This window comes from Carcharodon carcharias, chromosome 20, assembly GCF_017639515.1.
Source record: "Carcharodon carcharias isolate sCarCar2 chromosome 20, sCarCar2.pri, whole genome shotgun sequence".
NCBI classification, from domain to species: Eukaryota; Metazoa; Chordata; class Chondrichthyes; order Lamniformes; family Lamnidae; genus Carcharodon; species Carcharodon carcharias.
Window position 1 is genome coordinate 30,438,499 of NC_054486.1, and position 21,842 is coordinate 30,460,340.

The following is a 21,842-nucleotide window of genomic DNA, read 5'->3' on the forward strand; positions in this document are numbered from 1 at the left end:
AAATCTTGTTCTTTTCCATCCCCCATTGCTGTATATGTGTATGTGTGTGTGTGTGTGAGTTTGTGAACACTTCCCCTCCCCAGGTTTGAATGTGAATAAACTAACCTGAATTAATTGTAACGCGAGTTTGCTGTGAGTTATTTGTAATTTGGCTCACACAAACTGAGGGTTTGGGGAAACACATCACAGCCTGCTTTAAAAATAATTCAAAAACACCCTCTGCTTACAGACAGACAGGGAGAGGATAAAGAAGTTCAGTTTCTCTCTCTCCGTTTTACATGAAATCTGGACAGGGTGTTTCCTGCCTGTTTTTGTTTACTGCTACATAACAGACAGTTTATTATTCATTGAAATCTATCATAAGAGCTAATTTCCTGAAAACATTCCTAAGGGGCCTTTTTGTAACAAGTCACTAAATATTATAACTTGAATGATACAGTAATTATCTCACACGAGTAGCATTTGCAATTCCAGTTTATTGAGAGTCTGTCAGGAATCTGATAAAAGTCATTAAGGAATTCAGCATTAAGATAAGATGATTGTCGAAAATCCCTGGCATGATCAGTGATTTATGATATTTCCCTCACACCAAGCGTTAACTGTTGTACAATTGGCCCCTTCACTGAATGTTGGGATTACGTGAATTTCTGATTGCAGAAGGAAGAGCAGCATTAGATAAAGCCATTTAGAAAATACATATTTTGAATGCTAAATGTTGTCAAGTTGCATTCAATTGTCAGTGGTTACTAGCAAGAGACACCTATGAAGATGTGGTTTGCATTAACGGTAGAATATCAAGACAGCTGCTTCTGAGATCTCCTTAGATGCACTCCATAATTGTCCTGTGCCATGACCATTCCAGTCAAATGCTGTGAAATCTCCACACTGACTTGGCGATCTCTCAGGAAAGTATCCTCCGCCTCCGATACAAACCTAGATATAAATAATTTGAAATATTTTAGCGTCATGTCCAGCAATATCCCAGTGGGCAAAGGCAACAGTTAGTTTATTAATGAGGCATAGGCTGAACTGTGCTGATCAAGAAAGCTGCAGGTGCAAGTACATGGAGTTAGTTAATCTCATTTGGGGCAGAGTTAGGTTAGAAAGGGGAAAATTAGCCTGGATTGTCTCCTGGTCCTTGTATTGTGATTTTTGCTGGAAAGTCTGTGTGTGGATTGTCCACTGACTTTCCTTCTTTTCTGCTTGCTCGGCTGCATTCACTTTTCTATCATCTGTCTCCACTGCAGTCCCCTTACTTACATGTTCCGAATTGCATGCATTATATTTCACTCCAGAGCACATGGCTAGTGCTGCCTTTTCATTGTTGAACACTCTGAATTGCACAAAGCCGGGTTCAAATTCACCTGCAAACACATATAAAATCATATCATTATTTATATATAAAAATTAGGCATCTAGGACTTTGGATGTCACACTTCAAAGGATTACAATTGGAAAAATTGGATAATATCCAATCATTTCTGCTCTTATTTGACTTATAAATCATCATACGAATTAGGAGCAGAAGTAGGTCACTTGGCTCCTCGAACCTGCTATGCCATTCAATAAAATCATGGCTGATCTGATTATAACTTCAACTCCACATTCCTGCCTACCCCAATAACCTTTCACTCCCTTGCTTATCAAAAATCTATCTACCTCTGCCTTAAAAATATTCAAAGACTTTGCTTCCATTGCCATTTGAGAAAAAGAGTTCCAATGACAGGACTTTGAGAACTGAGATTTCCAAACAGCTGCATATTTGAGCCAGGATGTGCCTTTTTAACCATTTCCAGACAGGGATCAGTGGACTTAAAGAACAATTCCAGTTTACAACCAAAACCTAAAATAAAAGCATAGTACTGCATTTGCCGGAAATCTGAAATAAAAACAGAAAGTGCTGGAAAAACTTAGCAGGTCTGTCAGCAGCTATGGAGAGAGAAATGTTTGGAGTTCAATATGACACTTCCTCTTCCAGAGGAAACGGATATTCTGATGAAAAGCCACAGGTCTGAAACATTAACTCGGTATCTCTCCATAAATGCTGCCGTAGCCTGCTGAGTATTTCCACCATTTTCTGTGTTAACATTAATGATATATGACCAGATAGTTTTTCTTTTGGGTGATGCAGGTTGAGGTATAAATGTTGGCCAGAGCACCAAGGATAACTTCCCTGCTCTTCCTTGAATAGTGTCATGGGATCCTTTGCTTCGACCAAACGGGTCCTCAGTTTAATGTATCATCCAGAAGATAGCACATCCTCAAGCACAGTATTCCTTCAGTACATCACCAAATTGTCAGCCTAAATTATCTGGTTTCTGAATTGGGCCTCACAATGAAAACTGTCTGCCAGAGGCAAGAGCATTACCATTGAACCAAGTTAACAGCATGGAAGCTCAGCTGGTCTTAAAAAATAAAGCCAAATTGATTTAAACACAATGTAATGCTTGATATTCCCACTTCTGGGTCGTTCTATTATTCTACTTTTGTTCTTTGATCATTACTGAACTCTTCCTCCAGTGCAATCCAGTTACTAATGGTGAGATAATACATAACGCATTAAAGATAACTCTGTTCTGACAAGAAAGAGATTATTGCCTTTTTCATATAGTTCTTGAGATAGAATTAGAATGACAACTGGTCTCTTTCCTTAACGTTCAAGGTGGAAAATCTAAAGATTTTCCCTTGTGTAACTTCAGTGAACGGCAGTGAAAAATCAACTCCAGAAATCACCATTGGCTCTTTGCACATGTTCCCTATTGTCACTGTTCAGGACTTTTTCACTTATACTGACCCCAATAAAAGTGAACATGTTCAAAAGAGATAGAAATGATGAAGATACATATTTTTCACCATAGCTACACTGGGCTATAGGAATTCTATGGCATTCCTAGCATGCAAGGTTGTTATGACAGTGAGGGAATCTAAAATGTCAAAAGCTTCTTTATCACATGCAATGAAATGCACAGATAACAATTGCATTGGTTAAAGTATGATTTAGAAAAAATGGAAGAAAACAAATATTGCTGTAATTTTCCTTCATCCACCAGTCCTGACTCACCACCGCCACCCACATAGAGGTGGGGAACCTCAGTAACCTGTCGAATATATGTTACGCAGCCTATCCCCAGGAAATGACCAAGGTCAGGAGCAGTGTCACTGGGCAGGTGTAAAACCTGGTCTACAAACCCATCATCTGGATTTTCCCATTGCAAGCAAATCCCAATTACACTGTCTCATTGATCTGCAAGTAAATTGAAATAAGGGTATTTTTTGTTGGAAGTATACCAAATGGTACAATGTTGCAAGCTTAGCGCATATGCAGTACTCAGGCGATGCACTGGATTTTTTACTCACTGACTTTGTTTTGGAGATTCCCACTCAGAATCTCGCCCAGTGTTTTGCCCAATCAGTCACCATGGCTTCGATGGAAGGTTCATGGAAATCTGCTTGAAACCTCTATCTGACATGACCCAGCTATCCCCTATTTGTACTCTTTTAAGTAAAACAAAAAAAAAATCAATAAATTAAACTAAAATCAAAGGAACGGTGAAAACAGCCCCTGACGGGGCACTGTAACTAAAAAAACGTGAAAAAGAACTTACAATATCAAATCCAAATGTCATTTCCAGGGTTGATGATGCACCCCAGCCCCAGCGGTGCCCACCAATCGTGGAAGGCCTCTAGTGTACTGGCGGAGGTGAGTGCGAGCGGGCTGAGCACACTTCACATGTGTGCGAGTGAGTGCTGCATAATCTCCCTGAGGCATGGAGCTGCCTCAGGGAGATGAAGAGATATATATATAAAAAAAAGAAAAGAAAAATATAATAAAACATGTCACCTCGTGACAGAGTCACATGAGCAAGGGCATGTTATTAATGAAAAATTAAAGTTTTTGTTTTATTTTTATTTGTTTTTGGAAACCTCATCCTGCCCGTGGATGAGGTTTCAAAAAAATGCAAAGGCCGCTTGGCCTTTTCGCCTGCCCGCAAACCGTTAGGTTGAACAGGCTGCAAAACATTTACGTTAATTAATTACTTAATGGCATTAATAGGCCTTTTAATTGTCAGTGGGTGGGCTGCCGGCTCCAAACTATTGTGCAACTATGGGTTGACATCGGCATGCTCAGTCAACATCAACACGTGTCATTTCACACTCAAGTCCGCCCACTGAGTGAAAATTTCTGTCCATGAGGTTTAGGTTAATTATGGAAAAGGACAAGGAGCAATCCAGAGCAGGGATAATTAACTGGAGGAAAGCCACCTTCGATGGGATGAGAATGCATCCGAGTCAAGTGAGCTGGAATCAAACGTTGGCAGAAAAGACAGTGACTGAACAATGGGCCACCTTCAAAGAAAAAGTATTGCAGGCAATGACATGGTATAGTCCCTTGAAGGGAAAAGGTAAAAATAAATCCAGAGCACCCTGGGTGACAAGAGAGATAGAGGTAAAGAAGTGTGTGTACAACAGATGTCAGGTAGAAAATGTAACGGAGAATCAGGCTGAATATAGAAGGACCAGAGGGGAAGTGAACAAACTAATAAGAAAAGCAAGGAAAGAGCATAGAAAAGAGGCTGGCAGTGAACTCAAAAGGGAATTCCATAGGCATGTAAATAATAAAAAGGCGGTAAAAGAAAGAGTAGAGCTGATTAGGGACAAAAATGGGGACTTGCACACAGAGGCTGGAGAAACAGAGGAGGTGTTGAATAACTACTTTGCATCTATCTTTACAAAGGAAGAAGATGCTACCCAGGCTGAGGTGAGAGAGGAGGTAACTGGTACACTTACATTTGAGAGGAAGGAGGTGTTGGAAAGGCTACCTTTACTTAAAATAGATAAGGTACCAGGACTGGATGAGATGCATTCAAGGGTACCGAGGGAAGTGAGAGTAGAAATTGCAGAGGCACTAGTGATAATCTTCAATCTCCCTTAGACACAGGGGAGGTGCCAGAAGATTGGAGAATTGCGAATGTTACACCCTTGTTCAAAAAGTGATACAAAGATAAAGCTGGCAACTACAGGCCAGTCAGTTTGACCTCAGTGGTAGTGAAACTTCTGGAAACTATAGTACTGGATAAAATCAGTAATCATTTAGACAAGTGCAGGATAATTAAGGAAAGCCAGCATGGATTCATTAAGGGGAAATCATGTTTAACTAACTTGCTGGAGTTTTTTGAGGGGGTAACAGAGAAGGGAAACACTTTTGGTGTGGTGTATATGGATTTTCAAAAGGCATTTGATACAGTGTCACACAACAGACTTGTGAGCAAAATTCAAGCTCATGGAATAAAATGGAAAATAGGCACTTGGATAAGAAATTGGTTGAGTGACAGGAAGCAGAGAGTAGTGATAAATGGTTGTTTTTCAGATCGGTGGAAAGTTTGTAGTGGAGGTCCCCAGGGGTCAGTGCTGGGACCCTTGCCCTTCCTGATATATATTCATAACCTAGATTGTGGTGTTCAGGGTATGATTTAAAATTTGCAGATGATCAGGAGATTGGAAATGTTGTCAACTGTGATGGGGAACTTCAAAAGGACATAGGCATGTTGGTGGATTGGGCAGACAAGTGGCAGATGAGGTTCAATGCAGAGAAGTGTGTGATGATTCATTTTGGCAGGAAAATAAAATAAAATAAAGGGAGAGCCGCTAAAGAAGGTGCAGGGACGGAGGCATCTTGGTGTATACATACATGGGTCATTGAAGATGGCAGGGCATGTTGAGAGAGCAGTTAATAAAGCATACAGTAGCTTAGGCTTTATTAATAGGAGCATTGAGTACAAGAGTACATGTTGAACTTGTATAAGACACTGGTTAGCCCTCATCTGGAATACTGCAACCAGTTCTGGGCGCCATACTTGAGGAAGGATGTGAGAACGTTGGAGAGAGTTCAGAGGAGATTCACAAGAATGATTCCAGTAATAAAAATCTGTGGTTATGAGGATAGATTGGAGAGGTTGGGACTGTTTTCCTTGGAGAAAAGGAGGCTGAGAGGGGACTTGGTAGAGGTAGTCAAGATCCTGAGGGGAATACATAGGGTAAATAGAAGCTGTTCCCACTCAAGAGAACATCAAGAACGAGGGGGCACAGATTCAAAATAATTGGCAAAAGGAGTAAATGTGATGGGGGAAAAAGGCTTTCACCCAGAGGGTGTTTGGAGTCTGGAACAAACTTCCTGAAAGGGTGGTGGAGGCAGATTCAATCGAGGTATTCAAAAGGGAATTGGATTGCTACCTGAAATGAAAGGATGTGCAAGGTTACAGGTTTAAGGCAGGGGAATGGGACTATATTGAATGCTCTTTCAGAGAGTCAGTGCAAACCCGATGGGATTGATGATGCACCCCAGCTCCATGGTGCCCACTGATTGTGGAAGGCCTCTACCGTACTGGCGGACACCTTGTGCTCCCTCTCCAGGGCCACCCAGCCACAAACATAGCCGCGGTAGAGGGGCAGACAGACTGGTCAGATGACTCCTTTGACTACCCCCTGCCTGGACCTATTTATGGCTACCTTGGCCAGGCCCAGGAGCTGGCTAATGAGGTGGTCCTCCTACCTCCCTGCCCCACTCCACACTGGGTGACCAAAGATCAGGAGCGTAGGGCTGAAGTGCAACCAAACATTGAAGAACCACCCCTTCAAATAATGAAGGAGGGGCTGCAACTTCAGGCAATCTATGTACACATGGAACACGGACTCCCTTGATCGCAGAAAACGCATGCAGCTTGGGAGCCCATGAGCCACTTTAACCTGTTGCATGCACCCTCCACACCAGGTCCCCAAATGGATCCTCTACTTAGAAACTTTTTTGAAACAAAATTAATAGATTAAACTAAAAATCAATAAATCAGAGGGGGTGACAGCCTCTGGTGGGGCACTGTAATTAAAACAAAATCATGAAAGGAAACTTACAAATTCAAATCAAAATGTAATTTTCATGGGTGAGGCACCCCAGCCCCCACAGTGCCCAGATATTGCAGAAGGCTTTGAACATACCAGTGGACACCACATGTTCCCTCTCCAGGGCCATCCCCTATTTATATGTGCTCAGTGACAATTAATACCCAACACCTGTTTCTCTTAACCTTAACAATGTAATTGGCATGACATTAACAAATTTTAACAATGTAATTGACAAGACATTAACATTGGATCCTCCTGTACCTATTCAACCGATTGGGCACACTGCAATTTTGCATGTACTACATTTTATTACAAATGTCTATAGTTCCGTTCAAAATTCTGTTAAATGTCAAATTCAAAATTTAACTATTACAGTATTTTGCAATTTAGTACTTTGCTTTGTATACCATCAAACTTGAAAGTAAAGTTATTAAAATACCTACAATATTAGTCTGGTTTTCAAAGGAAGGAGACTTACACGGTGGGTTTCCCTATCCCAGTGTGTTATGAGCTATTTAAACCTTTGCCTGTTATTCAATTTGAAGCACCAAATAAAGAAAGATGTTTCAGTTGATAAGGAACTCAGTCTGCATAGTTCAATAAGGTTTCTCTAGGATAACATTCCTTGAGATTAAAGATCCCTAATTCATTAATCATTTCGCAAAGCTTTTTCCTCTGACACCAGCAATCAGACTTATTGATTTTCTTGGCATTACCTCCAGGGTCTGGACACCCGCTTTTTTATGGTTTATTCTTTGGATGTGGTGATCACTGGCACAATCAACCTTTATTTGCCTTTGAGAATGTGGTTGCAAGCCACCTTCTTGAACTGTTGCATCCTATGTGATAAAGGTGTCTCACAATACTGTTAGTTAGGGCGTTCCAGGATTTTGGCCTTGTAACATTGAAGGAGTGGTGATATATGTCCAAGTTGTTTTGGTGTGAGAGGTGTTCCCACACACTTGCTGCCCTTGTCCTTCGAGGGGGCAGATTTGGAAGGTGCTGTAGAGTGCTGCAATACATCTTGTAGGTCATGCACAGACATGGTACACTGATTGGGGAGGGTTTTTTAGAAGGCGGATAGGCACCAATGAAGCTTTGGCCATCATCATGTTGAACTTCTTAACTATTATTGCAGCTGTATCCATCCAGGCAAGTGGAGAGGATTCCATCACATTTGTGAATTGCACCTTGTAGCTGGTGGGAAGAGATGGCGAGGCTATGGGGAATCAAGAGGTCAGCCATTCACTGAAGAATACCTAGTTTCTGACCAGAACTAATAGCTACAGGATTTAGTAGCTGGTCCAGTTAAGTTTCTGGTCAAGGGTGACCCCAGGATGATACTGATTGAGTAATGTTAATGCCATTGAAGATCAAAGGGAGATGCCTATGCTGTCTTTTTGGAGATGATCATTGCATGGCACTTGTATTGCACAAATGTTATTTGCCACTTATAAACCCAAGCCTAGATGTTGTTCAGGTCTTGTTTGTTTCCAGCTGATAGTCGTTGGGTCTAGGATACTGCCCTGAAAAATTCCTGTAGCGAAAATGCTGAGGCTGAGATGATTGACCACCAACAACCACAGCCATCTTTCTTCATTCTATGCATGACTCTAGCCACTGAAGAGATTTTGTTCTGATCCCTATTAACCTCGGTTTTACTGGGACTCCTTGGTGCCAGATGTGGTTAAATGGTGTTACAAAAACAGAAGACCGTGGATGCTAGAAAGCTGAAATAAAAATAGAAAATGCTGGAATTAGCCAGCAGATTTGACAGCATCTTTGGAGCTGAAGCATTAAGTATATTTCACTCTCCACAGGTGCTGCCAGATCTGCTGAGTATTTCCAGAATTTTCTGGGTTTTGCTTGAACAAATGCTGCCTGGACAGCAAAGACTGTCACTCTCACCTTTGGAATCCAGCTCTTCTGAGCATCTTTGGACTAAAGTTATACTGAGGTCTGGAGCTGAGTGGCCCTGGTAGAAGCCAAGCTGAGCATCACTGATGCTTATATCATGACCTTATGTTCTGGTGAGTAGAGCTTAGGAACATAGGAGCAGGAAAGGTTATTTATCCCCTTAAGCAGTTCAGCCATTTAGTGAGATCATGACTGATCTGCAACCTAACTTTTCTGTACCTGCCTTTAATCCAATATCCCTTAATAACTGTAGTTGACAAATGCCCATCAATCTGAGATTTAAAATGAATATTTGATCGAGCATCAGTTGCCATTTGTGGAAGAGAGTTCTGAACTTCTACTATTCTTTGCATATAGAAGTGTTTCCTAATTTCACTCCTGAAAGGCCTGGCTCTAACTGCATTTTCAACCACTATGCCTAAATGCCAATGCAGCTTAGTCCTAGACTCTGAAGCCAGCAGAAATAGTTTCTCTCTATCTTCCCTATCTATTTCCCTTAATATATTGAAAGCACAAATCATGTTTAACCTTTTAAACTTCAGGAAATACAACCCTAGATTATGTATTTCTCCTTGTAATGAAATCTGTGGAGTTCTGATATTATTCTGGTAAATCTAATACACACCCTTCAACGTCAATATATCCTTCCTAAGCTGTGGTGCTTACAGTGCTCTAAATGTGGTCTAACCATGGCTTTGCATAGCTGTGGTGACGTAACTCATTTGGTAGCACTCTAGCCTTAGAGTCTCCAGGTTCAAGTCCCACTCCAGGTTTTGAGTGGTAAAATATCAAAAATGACAGTGCAGTACCAGGGGAGTGCTGCACTGTTGGCAGTTCTGTCTTTCAGATGAGATGTTAATCTGAGCCACAGTCTGCCATCTCAGATGGACTTAAAAGATCCCAAGCAGCAAAGTTAACCTTGGTGTTCCAGCTGATATATATCCCTCAATTTTCATCATGAAAGCAGATCATCTGATCATTATCACATTACTGTTTGTGGGAGTTTGCTGTATGCACATTGGTTGCTATGTTTCCTATATTACAGCAGTGGCTACACTTCAAAAAGTGCTTCATTGGCTGGCAAACACTTTGAGATATTTGGTAGTCATGGGCAATGTTGTGTAAGTGCCAGACTTCCCATATTTTTTATAATGCACCTGGATACCCCCACCATCCGCCCCAGCCCCACATGTCTCTTTGGACCTCCACTGTTTCAAGCTTTTCACTATTTAGAAAGTACTTTGTTTTATTCTTTTTAGGTCCAAAGTGGATGACCTCACATTTTCCTGCATTGAAATTTGTTTGCTACAATTTTACCTAGTTGTTTAATCTATGAATATCTCTTCTTAATTTTATCCATCTACATTGTTTACAATGCCACCTATATTTCCATCATTGGTAATCTTGGATACATTTCAATCCCATAATCAAGTTAGATAGGAACTGTCCGTGGTGCTTTGGAGGTAAGCTGACAAGGGACCAGCTCCACAATAACCTCGATGGATTTGCACGTAACTGCTTTAGCAGCATAACCTAACATTTTATTTGCTTTGTTTATTGCTGTCTCATGTTGCTGTATATAGAGAATGATGAGACCAACACCCGTAGATATCTTTAAAAGTTCCCTTTTTACCCTGCTCAGAGTATACCTGACTCCTACCTTTTCAAATATGATCTGGAATGCATTTGAAGATTGTTGGAAGCAGATTCAGTAAAAACTTCCAAAAAGAAAACTGGTGTATACTTGAAAAGCAAAAATTGCAAGACTACAGGAGAGCAGGAGAGTAGGACTAATTGGATTGGTCATTCTGTGGTGTGAGATACCATGTATAATCTTGTGCAATATCTATATGGAACTGCATTTTCAACCGCTATGCCTAAATGCCAATCCTGTTAAATCCTCTTCGGTAAATTTTGCATTGGGCCAATTGAAAGGCATTTTACTCCATCTGTGACTTTCACTTGGATTGTGTGGCTTATCCTTTATGGGTATCAGAACCTAAAGTGGAAACTCTTTGCCTCTTTGAAATATTGCACTGAGCTACAGGCAATCATTTTGAAGGCAATGCACTTTAATGCTAGACTAGAGTAAAATGAGCATTTGCACTTACCATGGGCAAGAGGCCCATAAAAAGTTCTTATCTTCTCCCCATTGCCGAAGTCATAACTGATGGGACTTGAAGGTCCGTTATCACCTGGACATATTCCTTTGTTATATTCTAAAGGGTATTGCTGAAATAGAGCACATTGTTCACAGATTGAAAGACCACCTTCTTGACAGACTTGTCCTCCTATGACCCTCCTCTTCCTGTTCCCACTTCTCCCAGTCTTCCTCATAACTTTGCAATTATCCCCTGTCAAGCAATACCTTTCTACTGCAGCTGTAGGGGGCCTTGGTGAGACCACATTTGGGGTACAGTGTTCAGTTTTGGTCTCCTTATTTGAAGAAGGATATAAATGTGTTAGGAGCAGTTCACTTGGCTCATTCTTGGGATGAAGGGCTTACCTTATGAAGAAAGGTTGAACAGGTTGGGCCTATACCTATTAGAGTTGAAAAGAATGAGCGGTGAACTTATTAAAGCATATAAAATCCAGAGGGGATTTGATAGGGTGGATACCAGAAGGATGTTTCCTCTTGTGGATGAAACCAGAGCCAGGGGACACACTTTAAAAATAAGGGGTCTCCCTTTTAAGATGGAGACGAGGAGATTTTTTTTATCTCTCAGAGGGTTGTTAGTCTGTGGAATTCACTTCCCCAGAAAGCACTGGAGATGAATTTATCCAAGGCTGAGTTGGATGGATTTTTGGTAGACAAGGGAGCCAATGGTTATGAGGGGCAGACAGGAAAGTGGAGTTGAGACCACAACCAGATCAGCCACGATCTTATCGAATGGCAGAGCAGGCTCAAAGGGCCAAATGGCCTACTCCTATTTCAGTTGCTATGTTTAAAAGTGATTTGACATAATGTTACCTGCAGGGGAGAACTGATTACTCCTATTAAAATGCTTAATTTTTGCAGTTAAACCCATGTTCAGCTGTATTAATAAAGCTACCTTAGCTTAGCGCTCCTAAATACATCAAGGAACACTTTTAATGGAAAAAAATAAACAATTATACTCTTTTAAAATGCCCAATTGCTCTAGTTCATGGAAGATTCTTAAGTTTGTGATAATGCAAATAGATTTTACTGGAAATTTGAACTGTACCCTAGCCAGCCTAATTTTGAGCCCCTTTTAGATGCAATTTCCCAATTTCACACGACAGAAACCCCATTCCTTTTTCAAATGTTGTAATGAAATTGAGGCAATGCTGAAACACTCACTCTGAAAAGCTGACACAGATTTCCCCCGTACAGTTGTAGGAAGTTGGTTTCAGTGTGATAGCGAAGGATTGCTGCATCTTTCCAGTTTTTTAGGGGTGTGTCATTGGGCACATGCCAAACAGATATGTCTGAAGCTGTTATGTCATAGTAACCTGGGTTCTGTTTGGAAACAGAGACTATTAGTCAGGGTTACAGCAAGCTGAGTTCAGGAGCATCAAAAACATGGGTAACTAAGGGTGACCTCTTTAGAAATCATTTACTGCAATATAATATGGAGTTGGTAATACAGTCATAAGATGGCTACAGCACAGAAGGAGGCCAATCAGCCTGTGATTTTCATGCCGGCTCTCTGCAAGAGCAAATCAGCCAGTCTCCTTCCCACACCTTTTCCCCAGAGTCCAGTGTATTTTTTTCTCTTCAGGTGTTTATCCAACTCCCTTCTGAAAGCCGCAATTGAATCTACCTCCACCACAATCTCTGGCAGTGTATTCCAGATTCTAACCACTAGCTGTGGAAAAATAACTTTGCTTCTTTTGCCAATCAACTTAAATTGGTGTCCCCTGGTTCTCAACCCTTCTGCCCACGGGAACAATTTCTCCCTAAGTACTCTGTCCAGATGTCTCATGATTTTGAACATATCCATCAGATCTCCTTGCAACCTTCTCCCTTCCCAGGAGAACCCCAGCTTCTTAATCTTTTAACTGAAGCCTCTCATTTTTGTAAACATTTTCTGCATTCTCTCTAAAGACTGTTTTGATGCCAGTAGCTTGGCTACCTACTGCATGCAGACTGGATACATTATAGGATGCTGAGGTCTACAGAGTGCCTACTCCGTGCTTGATAATGCAATCCAAGAGTATCTCCGGTTCATTAAAAACACACTTTTACAGCAAATAAGAGGAGGCACCTAGGATATGATTTATGCACTTCGCTAGTGCTCTAAGCACATGTACAAAAAGAGGGCAATAAGGTTAGCTGGGTTACATTGAAATGTTGCAGTGTCTCCCTGCCTGTGAAGGAGTGAACAAGTAAGTGATTAGGAGGTAGGAGATAAAAATCAAATATAATGGCCAGAAGCATGGGAGAGACTTCTGACCATACTTGCCTCACGCCCTCTGAGGACAAGAAGTAAAAAAAACTGATGAGGGTCTAGTGAATAGGCCCATCAAAGTACAGGGGAAAACTTACAGTGGAAATGTTTGACCCAGGGTGCGACCTGTCATGACCACGACCTCTCATGTTCATGGCCTTATCATTGAGGTATAGCGTCTCTGACTCTGCTGGTCCGCGGTGTGCTGCAGAGTTGCTGCCTCCATTGAGCTAGCGATCTCTGCATGTGGTGGGGAGCCCCTCTGCCAACAGCAAAACGTCAGCTAGGCTACAAAAGCACTCTTAATTGAGGCTTTAATGATGTGAATTGGCTCCCCACCACTGTGGAGTTCCCTTAAACATTTTAACAATTTTAATCCTGCTCTTTTTTTGTCCAGTGGAAACATATTAATTTCTGTGAATCTCTTGTTACTGACTCCTAAATTCCAGGATCATTCTAGAAATTCTGCCCTAATGCTCTCTGGCCTACTAATGTTCTTTTTAAGGAAGTGTTTGTCTGCATAGTCTCATGATCTACACAGTTTAGAAAACTTTCCCACTTTACAGTTAAATCCATTCTAGTCCATGCATGGCTGTTTCAGTCAGAGATCGGTACTTACATCTAGGTATTTAACTACCTTCTTCTTTGTTAATTCACTTCCCTTTATCTTTCAGGTGCTCCGTATTCACCTTTCCAGTTTGTAGAACATTATTCCACATTAAAAGTCACCTGCTCTCCCTTAGTCCATTCATTTAATTATCAGTCTCTCTTGGACTTGGCTCTTGGTCACACTTGCTAGATGTCATCAGGAAATTACACGTCCGTACAAGAATGACTTCCCCCTTCAACTTGTTAATAGCGTAAAGACCAAATGATCCTTATTTCTAACCCCGAGGAGGGCTTCAATTTCCCTTCAACTTTATTTGATAAAAATACAATTTCTCTTAATAAATTAATTTGGGAGCCTTGTTATTCTTCACAAGATGTCTAAGCCAGTGTTACAACATACGCAACTTTTATTTTAATAACAGCTTTTTGTAAGCAATGTGTCTTGTGGGCATCACTCGCCATCCATATTGCCATCTCATGGAGTCCAATAGGAGGGACTTCTTTGTGCAATATCTCTTTCTAAGAGACGGTCAACTAGTGAATCAACCAGACTACAAGGGGCAAGTAAAAGATACCACAATATCTTCCCTCATTGGGCTGCAAAATTGAATGGAGCATTCAATAGCTGTCCTTCCTCATTAATTACAAGCCAGCCTCAGCTCCTCCAGTTAGACTTCTCGCTCTGTCCACATTTGTCTTCATTGCTTCAACTCTGGTCAGCTGTTCCATTAACACCAGTTGTTATAAACCATGCATTCTTTTAAACAAAGAGATTTTACAAAAGCTCATCACCTTCATGTCATCACCTGTCGCTCCTTCTGGTGAACCAAATGTCACATAGTTGGACCATGACTTGTCTCCTGCTGGGACATTAGCATTATTCCCTTGTTGGCTGGACCAGCGGTCCCCAATGGTGCATTTCCCATTTATGTTGTTCTCATGGATGCTTGCGACAAGAGTCCAACCACCTCCATTGCTGGTCATGTCACAAAAGGCCTGGTAGATTTCACCATTGCTGCTTACCAAGAGTTGGATACCATCTATGGTAAAGAGGATAATATTAGGCAAATTAATTGAATCAGCATTTGAGAGCAGAAGTGGTTCTGTATATTAAAATAGTTGGAACAAAGATCGCAACTGGAAGGACATGTTGGAGGAGATTTTCCTATTATTGCACCTGTAAGCACCTATAATCACCTAAAGAAAATTAGGTAGAGAAGATTAAATACAGATGACAATGGCCACTTGGCATGAAACTAATGAGTTAAAAAAAAATCAGGCAGAGACTCCCTCATAATAAATAACTTGCATTTTTGAAGTACTTTTTACGACCCTAGAATGTCCCAAGTCACTTCACAGTTAATGTAAGTGTAAGAAACAATTGTGATTGTCCCTGCCTGATTTTCCCCTGTGTTGTACCCAGATACTTCAATTAATCCCAGGGCAGTAGCAGGAATCTCGGTCCCATTACTCTATTTTCCTTCGCATCTTCCTATTTTCTCAAAATCTCTCTCTCCCAGTGGCAGGCTTTGCTGTTGGGCTGTAGTTCCAAGGGCAGCAAGTCTTTGCATCTTCATTGAAATTCCCATTATTCACATGCAATCAGACAGTTAGGGTTTTTTTGACTTTGTAGCATCGATGGAGAACGTGGTGCTGTGCTCCTCTTATTAAAGACAAATTGCACACAGTATTTGCTTCAATTTTTGACACCCACTTTCAGCACTCCATACTCCCAAACATGAGCCATTCTTAATCATGGGGCCTCCACAGCAGAGCCCGATCTATCCTCTTTCTTGATATTGAACATGCCATGAAATAAAAACAGACTGAACCAAGATAACTTTATCCCAGATAGAGACAAATGTAAGACCCCCACAGATCCTCTGGCATATAGTTATCTACAATGTTTTCAATAGCAAGCTGAATTACTAATGAAGCTTGAGCATGTTGGCAAAATATTTCTACTTTGGGTGCCATCAAGAGGAAAGACACTTCTTATTTATTCAACAAATCAAAACATTCTCTTTACATTTACCCTGTCCAATCCATTCATAATTTTAAAGACTTCTACCAGACCGTCTCCACTCTTCCATTTCAAAGAAAAGTCCCCGACTTGTTCAATCATTCTCAATAACTGTAATTGCTCAAATCAGGTACCCTCCTTAGAAATCTTTTTATGTACTTTCTCCAGAGCTTCTACGTGCTTTTCAGAGTATGGAGGCCGGAATGGCACTTTAAACTATAAGTGCAGTGTGATGGGACCCTAAACCAGTTTAACATTCCATCGTGACTTTGAAATTCTATGCCTCAAGAAATAGATCCTATTTCTTTGTTAGCATTTGTAATTGTTTTGTTAATCTGCAATGCTGCTTTTCATTATAATATAAAATAAAAAGAGAAAATGCTGGAAAAACTCAGCAGCTCTGACAGCATTTGAGGGGGTAGAAACAGAGTTAACGTTTTGAGTCTGTATGACCCTTTCTCAGAGCTCTGAATGTGGCTTCCTCAAAAATGCAAAGGCCGCCTGGCCGATTCGATATAAGGTTGGACGGGCAGCAAAAACTAGTTTTCAATTAATTGATTAATGGCCTTAATAGGCCTCTTAATTGTCAGCGGGTGCGCTGCTGACTTGCACATGCAAACACTGACCAAATTGGGTTGGGTGTGCGCCCGCTCGTAGGACGTAAAATTCTGCCCTTGTCTTGCAAATAGCTAAGACCCTTGTTTCTGCTGCCATTATGTTAATCTGAATAAGTAAAGTTACTCCAAATCCCCATTTTCCTTCTCTAACTTTCTAAATGTTATGCCCTACAATTTTACAACCCCTCCTGCCTGGTGGGATATTACAGTCCCACTGAACTGAATGGAGATTTAAATGGCTCGTTAAATCTGCCCAGGGGTGGGGGGAGACACACCATGGCGAGGGGTCCCTAAAATTCTGGCCAATGTTTAATTCCCAGTTTTGAGTCTTCTATAGCCATGTAGCTCAGTAATCCCTACCGTACCTGGTTCATCCTAAGCAATTGCTTCCTGCCCTCCAGTTTTATTACAGTCAATGTGTGCTTCGCTGTGCTGACATTTTAACTAATATTAAAAGGATTTCCTCGCACTTTATGTTTAATCATCTTTTTAGATTCCCATTGTATAACTCTTATTTATTCTGTTGCCATCAATGTTCTCCCTTAGTTTATCTTCCCCATGTTCTCCTGCTGTTTCGTTTACATTTAGGCCTGTTTATGTTTCATGTAGATCCCTCTAGCCCCTCTTACTAATTTAAAGCCTTTCCAACCTCCCTATTTGCCCTGTTGCTAGGATACAGGTCTCATCGTGGTTCAGGTGGAGCCCATCACAGAAATGGCGCCAACGAAAAGGAACCCCTGTTTCCCACACCAGCCCTTTATCCACATGTTAATTCTCCTCATGTGCCTACTCCTATGCCAATTTGCATGTAGGTCAGCTAATAATCCAGAGATGATTACTTTCAAGGTTCTGCTTTTCAATTTCGAGCCAGACTCCTGATACTCTGTCAGCAGGACCTCCTCCCTGTTCCTACTAATGTTGTTTATTCCAACATGGACTACAACAACTGGAACCTTTCCAAGTTCCTCTCCAACTGCTGTGACATATCCCTAACCCTGGCACCAGGTAGGTAACGCAACCTTTGGGATTCTCGTTCTTGGCTGCGGAGGAAGTTACCTATCCCACTAATTATGGAGTCTCCTATTACTACAACATTTCTACTCTGCCCTTCCTGCCTTGGACAGCCTACTGAGCCATTGTGCCTTGATCTGTATTGTGGCTGTAGGCGTACCTTGTTCTCAGTCTCTCCTGAGTGCTCACTACCCTGCTCCCTATAAGTCACACCCTCCCTTTCCTGAATATGTTTCCCTTGGGATGCGGTGAGAGCCTGGATAAAACTGGGCAGAAATTCCTCCCCCTCCTTTATGTGTCACAGTCCCTCCAACTCACCATCCAGCTCAATGACTCTGAGCCAGAGAGATTCAAGATGGAGATATCTACTGGAGATGTATTTGCTTGGGTCAATCTATGTTCAAACAAATGATCCAGGAAATGTTTTTGATTTGATCCCAGGATTTGAAGACATAATTTCAACTGACACTTCAGTGTTATACTGAATGAATGTTGTATTGACAGAGGCATTGTCCCAATATTACAAAGATGTGGAATGGGGGGATGGGGGGTGGCAGGGTGGTGGTGATGGTGTGAGTGAGGCCTAAACAGGCAAGTAACCCACGGATGTGGAAGCCTCCTGATCTTCATGGCATAACCTCAGTAACATTTTTTAGCTTCATTTCATTCTCAGGAGCCTGAATGATAAGCAGCAGGAGAAAACAGTGCCAGTTGGCCAGAGCCTTGGGCCCTGGAATTCAGGAAGCCAGAGAGATCCATGAATGAAGCTTGGATGGAAAGTCCATGATCAGGAGGAGGGACACCCATAATCAAAAGAGGTGAGAAGCCTGTAATTGGAAGTGATGGGTGGCCCATCACTGATTTTGTGCGGGGAAGCCAATTATCGAGAGGGGGCAAAGGCCTGAGATCAGGAGTGGGAGCACAAATGGAGAGGGGGAAGGCTGTGATTGGGAGCGGGAGATGGGATCTGTGATTGGGAGGACTGAGAGGCCTGTGATCAGGAGACAGGACAGACTCGCAACACGGAGTAGGGAGAGGGCCACAATTTGAGTCGGGAAGAGCTGGAGAACTCGAGTGAGAGGCCTGTGATCGAGGTGGGAAGAAACCCACAATTGTACGGGTGGATATGGCTGCGATCAGGAGGGGCCAAGACTGCAACTGGAAAGCGATAGGTGCTCGTAATCAGAAGGGGGATAAGCTTGTTATTGGGAGGTTGGAGAGACTCATAATCAGGACAGAGAGAGCTTCTGATTGGGAGTGGGGGTGAAACCCATTATCTGAAGTGGGACAGGCATTGGCAAATGGCAGGGTGAAAGGTTGTGATTAGAAGCAGGGAGCGAGGCCAAAATTGGTGGTGGTGGAGAAGGATCGGGGAGGAGTGTAGAGGCATCTGTGATTGAGAGGTGGGGTGGGGTGGGATGGCGGCTGAAGGCTTCATTTTGCAGCGGGGGAGGGGCACACCTGCTTCTCCGGCCCCAAAGGAGCACTTTTGGAGTCAGTAGCTCCTGTCTTCTTTTCACTGCTAAATTTTCTGAACCCTGAGAAACTTGGCTGGCGTAATTTTTAAATTGGTTTCCCAATTTCACTGTAGGAACCTGATTTAAGCAAGTTAATTAGGTGTCCTGCTTCTGCACAGTGACACGTGTCACTGAGAATAAGTGTGCAGCATGTTGAGGTTATGTTCAATGTACTTAACTCTTTAAACCCTGCCCTGACCACCTGCCCCTGTCATGGGATGTGAGGTAATGTTTGTATCAGACCATTAACTTTTGGATCAAGTATAAAATTCAGGCCTCAACTTCCAGTTCAAACAGATGCAAAAGTTACTATAGTGTTATTTGTAAGAAAGCAGAGAGTTCTCTGATGTCCTGCCCAACATTTATCTATCAACTTCATGATTAAAATAGACTAATTGGTCAAAAAACACTTTCTGTTTATGGGACCTTATTGTATGCAAAACTGCTGCTATGTAACAACAGTGACTGCATTTACAAGGATTTTCACTGGCTGTAAGACCCTTTTGGATGTGCTGATGGTGTGAAATGTTCTACATAAATGTAAGTTCTTCCTCTTCTCCATTAGTTAGTGTGAAAAATTGGCTGAAATTAACTGCAGAGTGAATTTCATTCCCAAAAGCCTGCAAATTACTTGGTGATTTTACTGGTGAGTAATGAGACATAGGCAGTCTGGTTAATGTTTGCTCTTTCTCAAAAGTAACTGAAAGGAATTGTAGCCACACTGGCTATACCTTAGCACTATGAAGCAATTTAATTTGTTGTTAAAACATTTACCTTGGGTGACATGATGTTTCTCTTTGAGCTCCCTGCAGCTTCTTGTTAAATTGTAGTGGTGATTGGGATTATCTAGACAGCCACTGTCCTTTACCTCGAAATTGCCAAGTACATTGAGAATTGCAATGTCATGGTTTGCAATGCCAGCTTCATCTTAAACCAAAAAAGATATATTTTGTATAATTTGATACTGTGAGGCACAGAACGAATGAGACAGAAATGGCACAGCACAGAGGGGGAGGTACAGAGAGAGAGACACACACACATACACACACAAACAGAGAAAGGGACAGAGGAGCAGAGCGAGAGGGATAACAAGACAGGTATTGGATGAAGAGGCAGAGGGAAGGAGAAAGAGACAGAGAGCCAGGGAGCCATAAAAAGCAGCATGAGATAGAGGGAGAGAGAAGACACACAGGTGAATAGGAAAACAGAGGAAAAGATAGAGATGCTGACAGAGATATAGAAATGGAAAGAAAGAGATGTCAGGGATACAGAGGAAAGAAAATGGATAGAGAGAGGCCACATGACAAGAACAGATGTACAGTATGGCAGAAAATAAATAGATACATTGAGAGTGAAGGAAGCAACAGAGCCAGAGATAGGCTTCAAAAATTAGTAAGAGCTAGAGTAAGAGAGTGGGTGAGAGAAGGGAGAAACAGCGAGATTGAAAGAGCCACACATGCAGACATGCAGAAACAGTGAGACAGAAAAATGAGAAAGACAGAACCACAGAGGCAGAAGGAAAAAAAGGGAGAATGAAGGCAAAGACTTATGTTGTGATGCAGTTCAGAGACACTGGTTGTCCTCTGGCACATTGCTAAATTGATTATTCTTCCAGTGTGAATATCACACAGACTACCTCTGGAAAGTCAATACGCTATTCATCCAATGACATTTAGATGAGCATCAAACTGGAATTTCTGGAGAAACATGAACTCTGGATTGTATGTCCCTTCCAAGCTCAGGGGCATAATGACACTCAGACTGAAAAAATGATCAAATGGCAGAGACACCGATCCAACCTGAACTGTATAGCCCCATCCACTACTTTAGGCATCCAAGTTTAAATTCATATAGCAAACAAAGGATAAAGATGTGATGGAATTATCACTCACCAACTGGATCATGTGCAGGAGATTGCTCAATATTGGTAATGGCAAGAAAGAGAAGAAGGATGGCCTTCATTGCTTCACAATAGCTTTTCTGTGGCTAGGTATAACTGAAAAGATTAAATCAACAAGAGGGCATGATTTAAAAAGCATTTTATCCCTGCTGACATTTTGAATAGTGTACTAACTCCTTAATTTGATGTATCAGGATGATCCAGTCAATTCCTGCCTTATTGTATAAAATACTCATGAATAACACTGGAAATTTAAGTCATACTGGGAATTCTGCAGTGAGAAACTCAGCTACTAACTCCCCAAATCCTATCTACAAGGCACAAGTCAGGAGTGTGATAGAATACTTACCACTTGTGCAGAATAGTGCAGCTCTAACAACACTCAAGAAGCTTGACAGCATCCAGACAAAGCAGTCTGTTTGATCGGCACCCCATCCATCCATCCCCTTAAACAATCACTCCCTCAACCACCTAGGCACTGTAGTAGCAGTGTGTACCATTTACAAGATGCACTGCAACAACTTGCCAGATCTCCTTCGACACCACCTTCCAAATTTGCGACCTCTACCACCCTGCTACGAGGGTAGCAGACGCATGGGAACACCACCACCCGCAAGTTATCTCCAAGCCACACACCATCCTAACTTGGAAACATATCGTTGTTCCTTCATTGTTGCTGGGTCAAAAACTTAGAGATCCCTCCCTTGCAGCATTGTGGATGCAATCGTTCAAGAAGGCAATTTACCACTACCTTCTTAAGGGCAATTTGGGATGGGCAACAAATGCCAGTGATGCTCACATCCTATAAACAAATAATAAAATAAAGAATTCACTGTCAAGTCAGGTACAGATTGAAATATAGAAGAAAGGAAATATCGGGTTAAGGGAGACAGAGATAAAAATGAAAAGTTTTTTTATATGAAGATCTCCAAACAACAT

At 41.7% G+C, this 21,842-nt stretch overlaps 1 protein-coding gene across 1 annotated transcript; it reads right to left on the bottom strand.

The window, feature by feature from the left end:
* Positions 1–780: 780 nt before the first annotated feature.
* LOC121292299 (intelectin-1a-like) lies at positions 781–20,965 on the bottom strand. Its single transcript, XM_041214148.1, has 7 exons — positions 20,896–20,965; positions 19,778–19,930; positions 14,628–14,875; positions 12,137–12,295; positions 10,926–11,046; positions 1,261–1,364; positions 781–933 (listed from the first exon to the last, which is right to left on the bottom strand). Exons 1-7 carry the CDS (start codon positions 20,963–20,965, stop codon positions 781–783), a joined length of 1,008 nt encoding a protein of 335 aa, XP_041070082.1.
* Positions 20,966–21,842: the final 877 nt, after the last annotated feature.

What these genes read in the sequence shown, in the direction of transcription:
- LOC121292299 (XM_041214148.1), bottom strand. Translation starts at nt 20,965, where the DNA reads ATGAAGGCCATCCTTCTTCTCTTTCTTGCCATTACCAATATTGAGCAA. An exon ending in GAAACATCATGTCACCCAAG is followed by an intron (nt 14,876 to 19,777) that starts GTAAATGTTTTA and finishes TCTTTACCATAG; the next exon opens with ATGGTATCCAACTCTTGGTA. An exon ending in ATCTGTGTCAGCTTTTCAGA is followed by an intron (nt 11,047 to 12,136) that starts GTGAGTGTTTCA and finishes GCTCTATTTCAG; the next exon opens with CAATACCCTTTAGAATATAA.